This window comes from Rosa rugosa, chromosome 6 (genome assembly GCF_958449725.1).
Source record: "Rosa rugosa chromosome 6, drRosRugo1.1, whole genome shotgun sequence".
Taxonomy (NCBI): Eukaryota; Viridiplantae; Streptophyta; class Magnoliopsida; order Rosales; family Rosaceae; genus Rosa; species Rosa rugosa.
The window spans coordinates 36,804,831-36,815,637 of NC_084825.1; the positions used below are offsets into that span (position 1 = coordinate 36,804,831).

Sequence of the window (10,807 nt, forward strand, 5' to 3'; positions counted from 1 at the left end):
CTAGATTCTAAGTATTCTATTTCAGAATCTATTTCAGAATCAGATGATTCTTCTTCTTCAGACCAGGCAGAGTAAACTGACCTGTTATCTTCTTCATCATCAGAATAGGCTATTTCGTAGCCCTTCATATTTGTTGTTTCTACTATATGCTCATATTCTTCAAAGAGAGCTTTAGTAGATCTTTTACCCTTTTCCGGGCATTCATTGGCATAGTGTCATTCAGCTTTACATAACCAGCATGTACAAGCTTTCTTGTTTGGCTGTTTATTCTGATGGTTGCCTTGGTGATTCTTCTTTTTCTTGAAGAATCTCTTTTTAGGATCTGTATCCTGTTGTTGTTTTTTGAAATTGGAACTTTTCTTAAATTTCCAACTTCCTTTCTTATTACTCCTTTTGAATTTTTTAGAGTAATAGTTTTCTTTTTTCTTTCTGTGGAACTTGGATTCATGACATCCCCAGTTGGTTGGCATATCCAGTATTCCATAACAGAAATTTTCAACTCCTTTGAGTTGTTTCTTAGCCATCTTAGCTCTAAGATTGGCTTTGCATTGTTCTTTCAGTAATTGCCTAATTCTGTCGGCAATCCCTCCAACTGAAAATCTTTCAATTGGTTTTTCAGCTATGCTTTCTCTCACAGCCGTTCTCCATGGTTCAGGGAGTTTTCTGTGCAACAAGTTAACTAGATCAGTATTCTCTAGTTCACCGATCGTACAGTAATATTCTTGAAATTCATTCAAATATTCTTCAAAATATCTCATGTTACAAATTTTGAGAGCATAGATATTTGATTTGGCCGTTTCTTTCGCCTTCTCACTTAGATTTGAGAGATCTCCACAGAACTTATCGTACAGGGGTACTGCAAAATCATACGGAGATTTCGAAGTTTTGATTTCTTCTAGCCAGTCTTTTCCTTTGGCAGTCTCTTTGAAAGAGAAGTAATACTTTTTTGCTACTCCGGTGAGAGTAGTTTCATAGTACACCTGAAGATCTGGTGCTTCAAATTTTCTAAGGGTTAGAGCAGAGGCCATCATCAGGCTATCAACCCATTAGTCAAGAGTTTTTCTCTTGTCTAGAGCTTTGTCTAGGTTTAACTAGATACCATAAGAAGAAATTGGTACTCTGGGTATATTGTCCTCTGGGACAAATCTTTGAGAATTTCTTTCTCCATTTTTTCCCGTAGGGGCTTTCTGTATAGAGAGTTTTATTTTTCCCTTTTCTCTTATGATGAAAGTTTTGGAGCTTTCTCCTTCTTCCATTTCAATATCTTGATAGGGAAGGAGTTTTCTTTCCTTTCCTGGCTTGAAATTTTTCATTTCTTCGATTAGTTTTTCTAATCGTTCAGGATTTTCGCAGTTTTCTGCTTCCTCATAGAGATCATAGAGTTTTTGTGCTCTAAGCATATTCATTGGTCTGTTTAGATCAGCTTCTAATTCTTCTTCAGTGATAGGTTCTGTTGGTTCTTCAACAGAAAATTTGGTACCACTGCTACTAGCTTCTCTAGTGCTGTAGCTTCTTCTGAGAAGATTGTTGTTTATCCTGATATTCTCAGGATTGACATCACTTTTTCTGTGATTGTCAAAATTTAGACTGATTTCTTCAGTCTTTCTACTTTCATTGATTTTTGCTTTGGCACTTTCTGGTGGTTTTTTCGGACCAGCTAATTTCCATTCAATAGGAAAAGTTACTTCATTCCAAGTAACCTTGTGAATCTGTTGTGAATGATTCTTCTGACTGGTAAGAAATCCAGTAGTAAGACCTGGGATATTAGATATCCTTGTCTTTGGTTCTACCGTAGTGCTCATCAGTTTATAGTATATTCTGTATACTATTGCGAGTTCTTGCATATCATTTTTTATAGATATGTCATCTGTCTTGACTCTCAGTCGTAGACAGTGAGCTGCATCTTTCAAGCTTGTTGAGAAATTTGGGAAACAGTTGAAATACGCCACTTGGTTGCATAAAGATGCTTCAAGTGTTCCCAACAGACTAGCTTGGAAATATGTTAGTCTATTGTCTTGTAAGACACATAGAACTGAACAGTTTATGTTTTCTCGGGCAAGTAGTTTTATGCCTACTTGGACTGCTCCAATATGCATAAATTGATAATTTTTTGATCTTGCTCGGGCAACTTCTTCAGGAGTGATCATCAAGAGATCAGTTTCTCCTGTTGTGGAGGGGGTTGTGAATTCCAATAGTTTGAAATGATGGCTATCCATTAGGTCAAACTTTCCCCTTTTGTAGATTTGTTTGAAATCTAACTTTGGAATTGAGGCGGTTTTTACCTCATGTTCGATTTCATTGTATTCGAACTCTTCAGCATTTAAGAGTTGTACTCCTTTCTTTTTTCCGAAGATGCTCATCATTTTGACGTCTTTGGCTTCTTTCGGATTTTCGTACCGAATACTAGTCTGACTAGTAGATGGTTCTAGGAAAATCATGTTTGGAACAGGATTCTTCTCTGGTCTTTCTAATGGTTTAAATCCATTAGCCTTCTTTGTTTTTACTGTAGGCACTTTCTTGTCCTTAAGTATATTTTTCATAGAATCCAGCGGTTTTTTGCTGTTCATTGATTTTTCTACTAACATTTGTTAGCTTTTCTTCTTCCGTTTTTGGAAGTTCCTTGATATAATCTATTTTGTTTTCCAATTTTTCTAATTGGTAGAATATATCAGGTAATTTTTCTAGATGATTTTGACATCTAGATAGTTCTTTCTGCAGGGTCTGATGTTTCTCATCAGAGGATTTAAGTAGAGAATTCAACTTCTCTAATATTAAATCAGACATTGTCCCCATTGGGGATTCCCCTTTTGAGCTCTGATACCAGTGATTTGCGGATCTAACCAATGCTCATATAATCAAGAGGTTTTTGTTCCTCTTTGAGAGTATATAAGAGATTTTCAATATTCTGCTTAACTTTATAGATTCTTGTTTGAATTCTAAAGATAATATCCCAGTAGTCGGGAGTTTCTCTTTTAAGACTTTCTCTAAAGTCTTTCAATTTTCTCAACTTTTCTTTTTCCTTTTTCAATTCTTTGCTCGTAATATTACAAATAGCAATTAGCTCAAGTCTATCAATAATCGATATTATGAATAGTAAAATTTAACTGTTTACCTTTGAATATAGAGGATGAAATTTAGCTGCAATTATAATTTAGACAAATAATTTCAAAATGGGCCCACCACGTTTCATTAAAAGTAAAATAATAGGAAACAAAATAATAGTAAAAGCAAGAATTGGAGAGAGAGAATGGTACTAATGGTATAAACATTAAGTGAAAGGAATAGTTGGGAGAAAAAGAGAAAACTTTTGTGTGAATGGGGTTGAAAATAAGTTGGTGAAGTGTATGGGGTGTATTTTGATATTTTATGGGTAAGTGGTCATTATCCCTACATTAAACTACAGATTTTAAAATTTAATAAAAGAAGGGCAATTTCAGGTGTTTTGAAAATTTAACCTTAAGGATTGTTTGCTTAATTAATACTGATTAGGAAAAGAAAATGCAGTAAAAGTTGATTTCCTTCAAACTATTACTACTGTACTAGTAATGCATCTTTTTTTTTGCCAACACGACTGTTTCAGGCTTGACTTTGTTGTTCGGCGGCGGCTTCAAGAGACTCTGACGGACGAGGTCTGTGGAGGGTGTGGTGGTTCTCTAAGGCGGTCGGCGGCGGCTGGGTCGCAGAGGAGTTAAACCTCCAATCTCCTTTCAGTTTCGGGTTGGATCGGGAGATTCCCTCGCACCCCACAACGATGGTGGAGGTCCTGGAGGATCGAGGCCGGCCGCCAGAAGAATGGATTGATCTGAAAGGGAAGATGGGTTCTGGGATAAATGGATTGACAGAGAGGTGTGTGGATAGTGGCGGCTGTGCTGGTGCTGAGTCTCGGTTTGAGCTCGGCTGGTTGTGAAAACGACTTCGTTCTGGTAAATTCACTCTAAATTTTCTTAATTCGATTGGATTTCACCTTGTTGTCAGTTGAATTTCAGTTTGTATTTAGAGACTTACTGTCGATCAGTTTTAATTGCAACTCGATTCAAGTCCATTTTTTTGTTTTTATTCGCTTGTGTTTAGTGGTTGAATATGCTGTTGTGGTGACTTGAAAATGAAACTTTAGCTGGGAATTTGAACTTAAGTAGCCGATTGGAGTTGTTTTTGTTTGGTTGTTGAGAAAAGGGTAGAAAATATGTGAACAAAAATTGATGGATGAATCTGCTGTGTTGGCCTTGGAAATGGAAATTTAGTACAAGAAAAAATAAAATTATAAAAACTTAAGGTCCGTTTGGTAGCATTTTATATCTGTTTTCTTTTTGTTAGATTAAAGAGGGAGAAAAAGAGGGGAGGAGAAAAAGAAAGGATAGCCACAAACCGAAATCTTTTCTCTGTCCTTCAACAAAGAAAGATCAGAGAACAGAACATAAAGTTGATAAAAGAAATATAACCTAACTCTCTTATTCTGTGAATGGAAATTCAATTCAGTTAAGTAATTACGGTAATACTTTGTTATACTTGAGTCTTATTATATATTTTACTTTAGCTGGCTTACTTGGAAATTAAATTTAGCCTAAGATTGTTGTGGAGGCATGCACTTTTGTTTTCATCGCTTATTGTAACCTATATCTTGAACGGAGTCCTATTTTTGGTAACATAGGTAAAGGTTCCGACTTGGATCAACGGTGTAGAAGCCGACGAGTATGTTGGTGTTGGGGCTCGATTTGGACCTACCCTGGAATCAAAGGAGAAGCATGCCAATAATACTAGAGTGGTTCTGGCAGACCCCCCTGATTGTTGTACCAAACCCAAGAATAAGGTATACTTGTTATGATCTTTCCATTCTATAACATCAATTTACACTGCAATGTTTTACAGTAATTAGAAGTGATAATCTTCCTGATTGGAAGCTATCGGATATGCTCATCTGATTGTGTAGTGCATATCTTTTGGGTAGCTTGCACGTGAGGTCATTTTGGTACACCGAGGAAATTGCAGTTTTACCACCAAGGCAAATATGGCTGAATCTGCTAATGCTTCAGCCATCCTCATCATAAATAACCGTCCAGGTATTTGCATCTAATTTTTCTTATCTTCATGGTCTAGAAAAGTCTCCATCCTAAAGTCCTCTAAACTCTCTTGCAGAGTAAAAATGTTCAATACATTTTTACAATTAATATGGGGGAAAACAGTAGCAAGTGAAAAGAAAATTTCATTGTTATAATCGTTATTGTTTATAAAAAATGACTGTCAAAATTGATCAAGTGAAAATAAGTATATGTAACAATAAGTATGCTGTGTGTACTGTAGAAAAAAATGGTGGTCAAAATTGATTAGGTGAAAATAAGTATATGTTACAAAAAGTATTGCTGTGTGTCCTATAGAACTTTTCAAGATGGTTTGTGAAGACGACGAGCCTGATGTCGAGATAGGCATACCTGCTGTTATGCTTCCCAACAAAATTGGTGAAATCTTGGAAAATGGATTAACGAACAATTCCATAGGTATGCTTTTCCTTTTCTGTTCACATATACACCTAACTATTTGCATATAATTTCACCTTCTAAGAGGGGTTTTCTTTTGTTTGTACTATTGTCTATGCGATCCCTTTCTTCAGTTTCTGTGCAGCTATACTCTCCATTGCGTCCACTGGTTGATATTGCAGAAGTATTTTTATGGCTTATGGCTGTTGGTACCATCTTATTTGCTTCTTATTGGTCTGCATGGACTGCAAGAGAAGCAGCTATTGAGCATGACAAGCTATTGAAGGTTATGCTATGCCTTTTTGCAGCTATTTTGTAACTCTAGTGCTGTATATGTGGCTTCAATTATTGCTGGGTGCTTAATTGCTGTGTGCAGGATGCTTCTGACGAGTCTTCACATGTGGAAGGTGGAAGTGCTGGTCCTCTAGTGGAGATTAGCACCATGGCAGCAATTCTCTTTGTTGTGATTGCTTCATGCTTCTTGGTTATGTTTTACAAACTTATGTCCTTCTGGTTCATTGAGATTCTGGTGGTTTTGTTTTGCATTGGTGGGATAGAGGTATCCTGTTTTTGTATTATACAAATTTTTTCTCTATAATTATAAATTCTTAATTGAGCATATACTGGTTAATATTATTTTCAATGAGTCCTCTGAGGTGAATACTGAACCATGCAGTCTCTTTCTTTTTATAGGGCCTACAGACTTGCTTGGTGGCCTTGCTATCATGGTAAATGTCTTTTTCCTCCTTATGTTAGTCCTTAGCCTTTGTGATGCTTTCATGTTGTACTTTATTTTTTATTTGTTATTTTGGTGGAGGCAGGGGAGGATTTGATGGGTAATTCATTTAGACATCCATTCATCACTTGATTCTGCTAGACCTTGTTTTTTTGGGACGAACTTTGTTTTTTTTTTTTTTTTTCCTGTTGGCATTTATTCTATAGTGTGATCTGTTTTATCATTCTTTATTATGGAAGCAGAATTTGATAGGTAATTCGTTCATACGTTCGTGTAAATTACATAACCTTATTATGCTAGCTCTTTCTTTGTTTGTATCCTTTCTTCTATTTTTTGTTTTGTTTTGTTTTTTTTTTATTTTTTTTATTTTTTTTGGTGAATTCTCTTATAGTTTTGTCATTAGCTTCCAAACTATAAGAGGGCCAAAGAATGCTGATTACATGGGTTGCATTGCCAATGTGTACCAGTGCTTCTTTAAGAAACACTTTTACTTAGAAGTGCTTTTTGTAAGCAATGCCATAGATCTCCAGAACTAATGACCTTTGATAATACTACTGATGAGCTTTATGTGAGAACGCAAGCAAGCATCATTATTCTAGAAATCTAAATGAAAATTGATCTGTTATTAAAACTTGTAAGTTTTGTTTGTAAAGTCTCCTGAATATGAAGCTGACAACTAAGCAAATATAGTTTCAGACGGTTTAAACGTGCTGGAGAATCATATGTTAAGGTGCCCTTCTTTGGAGCTGTTTCATATTTGACACTAGCTGTCACTCCCTTCTGCATAGCATTTGCTGTTGTTTGGGCAGTGAATCGCCGTGTGTCATTTGCTTGGATTGGCCAAGATATCCTTGTAAGAAAATAAATTCTCATCTTTTATTTTGATATTGATCTGGTTAAATTTTCACTGGAATGTTCTAAATCCATACCTAATGCAGTGAATTTTGCTTCTGTATTTCCCTGTTTTACATTCTGCTGATTTATATATATATATATATTTTTTTTTTTTGTTTTTTTGCACTCCGAGCCAGTAATCTTTTCATTACAAATATTTCGCGAGAATAATATTTTTAAGTCATGCAAGGTCTGAACTCATAATTAGGCAATGTCAGTGTATCACAAGAGAATTTTGAGAAGTATTTATACATCAGGGGATCCAGGAGTTAGCAATCAACTACTGTGGATGGTAATTGTACATTCTTATTGGATTTTACTGAGTAATAAGGAGATTGGAAAACCTTTGTTTTAGAAGAAGGGTGGAAACTTCGTCACTTAATTGATATAGCATTAAAAAAGATAAGCAGAGAAGACCATAATCATATGTAGGAAAATTTAACTAATCACCCATAAACCATTTGTTCTCAGCTTTTCCGTTCAAATTTAGGTTGGCAGATAATCTCGTATTCTTATCTTCTCAGCAAAATAGAAAAATAATAAAAATTCAGCTGTATTTAGTTTTTTCCGATTCATTTGGATGTATGTATTGCTATCATATTACCAAAGGTAGAACAGTCATTGTTTAAATACCTATGATATGACTGATTGCTATTTGGTACCTGAAGTTTGACTTTGCCCTTATGCACTTCAGAGTTCTGTTTTTTTACGAGAAGGAACTGGTAAACAGATCACGCTCGTCCTTTTGTTTTATATGGACTGCATTTATTTCATACTATTATGGATAATACTGATAGCCGCACGTTATCTTTCACATTCAAGTGATATTTGTAACTTGTAATATGTTTGGTAGACACTAACTTGCGCTGAAAAATAATCAGGGTATTGCACTGATAATCACCGTTCTTCAGATTGTTCGCGTACCAAATCTCAAGGTGATGATTCACAATCATTTTTCCTTTTCTGATTTTTGTCGAGCAAAATGTGAACATTTTTCTTTTCATCTATTATTGTGCTGCTTACTATTGATGTTACATAAGAAAATGCAAGGTCATATCTATTAATATTCTTTTCCTGGGTTTAATCTGTAATTCTGTAAACAACATACTCTCAAGTCCTACTGTGCACTTATTTTGTTAAAAACACATGATGACTTCTTCTATTTTTTTTTATCTTGTCAATTATACTTTGATTTGTAGATATTCCTTATTTACTTATTTATTTATTTATTTATTTTTTGGTGAATTGGGGACCGAAGGATATCTCTTATTCGTTACATATTCTGTTGGATTATTAGCAATTAAGACAATGGAGCAATTCATACTGAACACCTTATTGAGAATGCACAAAGATAACCTCCCTAATCTCTCTCTCTCTCTATAATCAGGTTGGAACAGTTCTTCTCGGTTGTGCCTTTTTTTATGACATCTTCTGGGTATGTGTTTCTAAATGGTGGTTCCATGAGAGTGTCATGATAGTGGTGAGTAAATCAGAACTTCTCTGCCACTCCTAAAGATTGGTTTTGGGTATTGATACCTTTTTTACAAGTTGAAGACATTGAAATATTTATCTTTCCTATGTAGGTGGCTCGTGGTGATAAAAGTGGAGAGGATGGTATCCCAATGCTACTAAAAATCCCACAGATGTTTGATCCTTGGGGTGGCTACAGCATCATCGGGTTTGGTGATATTATCTTACCTGGATTGGTTGTAGCCTTTTCACTAAGGTTTGTATTTGTAAACCACATGTCTTTGAGAATCCCTTTTAAGTACCCTACAACTGAAACCTTGATCATAAATGTTTCAGAGACTTGTTTTCTTGTTATGTTATTTTTATTGGTCAATATGTCCATTGATTAGATATTTGTATATATGTTTTGGGATTTTATAAAATGAACATGAAAGAACATGTTAACATTGATTAGATATTTTGGGAGTTACTGTGTTATTCACAAAACTTGGATCAATTAATGATGAAAACATGGGACTTGAAACTAAATCATGACAGTTACACTTCATTAGTTATCACATCGTCCAAACACATACTAAATCGTGACAGTAACTTTTACAGGTATGATTGGTTGACAAATAAGACTCTTCGAACGGGTTACTTTGTGTGGGCAATGACAGCTTATGGTGCAGGTATGTACTGTGCTAAATTTTGGGACACGTTGCACTTTTTTTCTCTTTGTTATGCCAATGTTGCACCTGGCATTCATAAAATGCACTAATTGAGCCATCTAATAAATTTTGGGCGACTTAATAACTCTTGTTTATAAATTTCTGTGTGTTTATGGTAAACAGAGCTCAATGGAGATAATGAGTGGAGCATATATGAGCTATTTGAAAAATTAAGATATTTTAGGACATAATGACATAAAGTTTTCATGGAAAAATGCATTGCATCCATAGAGTGCAGTATATCACCAGAGGGAAAACTTCCCTGCAAAAGATAGAGATAGAAGTTTGGGGAAAGCCACTTAAGGAGCAAAGCAATTTGTCCACTGTCAAAGTGACCCTGTTTTTTCTCTATATAATAGTTGTTATGTTTATGTAGAAAGTCTAGTGCTCTATTCTAGCGAATATATGCAATTGGTTAGCAAGCCACCAGATATTTACATCATTGGTTTCGTCTTTAATAATTGCTTGGCAATTCGCACTGCAGGTCTCCTGGTCACCTATGTGGCTTTGAACTTGATGGATGGACATGGCCAACCTGCTTTGTTATACATAGTTCCATTCACACTTGGTAAGATTCTAAGCTTGGATAATCTGGCAGTAACATGCATAGTGTGCCTCTGACCTTTCTGCGCTAAATTATTCATAACATGAGCAGCAGTAATATAAGCTAGTTACGTTCTGCAGGTACCTTCTTAACCTTGGGACAGATGAGAGGTGACCTCAAAGTTCTGTGGACGAGGAGAACCAGAGAGGCCTTGCCCGCACGTACGACTCCAATCCTCTCACTCTCAATAGAAGAATCTGGATAAAGTAATTGTGTGATAGTTGGTTAGTATACTAGTTAGTAACTCAGATACTCTTTACATGTCAAAGCTGTAGGAGACCATAATACGATTAGAAAGTTGTTACTAAGATGATTTTAAATCACTTGATATAAAAACGGGACGTTTACAACATCCAACATGCATATGCCCAAGTTTAGCTCCATAAACATCATAGAAAGGCAATATCTCAGAAAGATTTGTTTCAACTTTCGCCTCTTGATCCCTTTCCAGATTGTACGCAAAAGCATACTGTTTATCTTTTACCAGTGTTGACTATGTTTGAAGTCCGCATCATCACAAAGTTCATGTTTTGAAAGAGTGAAAGACCAAGAAATGGTCTGATGGAAAGTTGAGATCCCTATTAGCTTGGATATAGGGATGGGAGAGGTGAAAGATTTTAGGCACACGCAAAATCTATCAGGGATTCATATATACCGAAACCCATCAGCACTAGCCTTAAGACAGTTTTCTAAATTAAATTGCCTATCTAGACGTCATGACTCCAAAGCAGTTGAATTGTAGAAAGAAAAAGAAGAGATGATGAAGCATTAAGCTACTGCAACCCATAACACAGCAGAAAACTTTCCGATGTTTCTGATGCAAGAAGACGGTCTCTAATGGAAAGCAATTCAGATGCAACGTCACTGACTTCTATCTGGTCTCTTGGGACCTCAGCAGAATACGTAATTCCAATTTCAAATA

The 10,807-nt window shown here is 35.6% G+C and overlaps 1 protein-coding gene across 2 annotated transcripts; it reads left to right on the plus strand.

Moving 5' to 3' along the window:
• Nucleotides 1–3,565: 3,565 nt before the first annotated feature.
• LOC133715877 (signal peptide peptidase-like 4) lies at nucleotides 3,566–10,257 on the plus strand. Of its 2 annotated transcripts, none has more exons than XM_062142567.1 (14): nucleotides 3,566–3,923; nucleotides 4,649–4,807; nucleotides 4,928–5,057; nucleotides 5,373–5,492; nucleotides 5,606–5,757; nucleotides 5,848–6,030; nucleotides 6,165–6,199; nucleotides 6,898–7,060; nucleotides 7,983–8,036; nucleotides 8,489–8,581; nucleotides 8,685–8,827; nucleotides 9,172–9,242; nucleotides 9,766–9,849; nucleotides 9,966–10,257. In XM_062142567.1, exons 3-14 carry the CDS (start codon nucleotides 5,006–5,008, stop codon nucleotides 10,088–10,090), a joined length of 1,275 nt encoding a protein of 424 aa, XP_061998551.1. In that variant the 5' UTR covers nucleotides 3,566–3,923; nucleotides 4,649–4,807; nucleotides 4,928–5,005; the 3' UTR covers nucleotides 10,091–10,257. The 2 variants fall into 2 exon arrangements, with proteins under 2 accessions (XP_061998551.1, XP_061998550.1); XM_062142566.1 differs by having other exon boundaries at nucleotides 3,577–3,923; nucleotides 4,946–5,057; nucleotides 9,966–10,255.
• Nucleotides 10,258–10,807: the final 550 nt, after the last annotated feature.

Excerpts from the sequence above, each read along its gene's own strand:
- LOC133715877 (XM_062142567.1), top strand. The coding sequence starts at position 5,006 with ATGGCTGAATCTGCTAATGCTTCAGCCATCCTCATCATAAATAACCGT. Across the intron at positions 5,758-5,847 it reads AGCATGACAAGCTATTGAAG|GATGCTTCTGACGAGTCTTC; the intron begins GTTATGCTATGC and ends TGCTGTGTGCAG. Across the intron at positions 6,200-6,897 it reads TTGGTGGCCTTGCTATCATG|TTTCAGACGGTTTAAACGTG; the intron begins GTAAATGTCTTT and ends AAGCAAATATAG.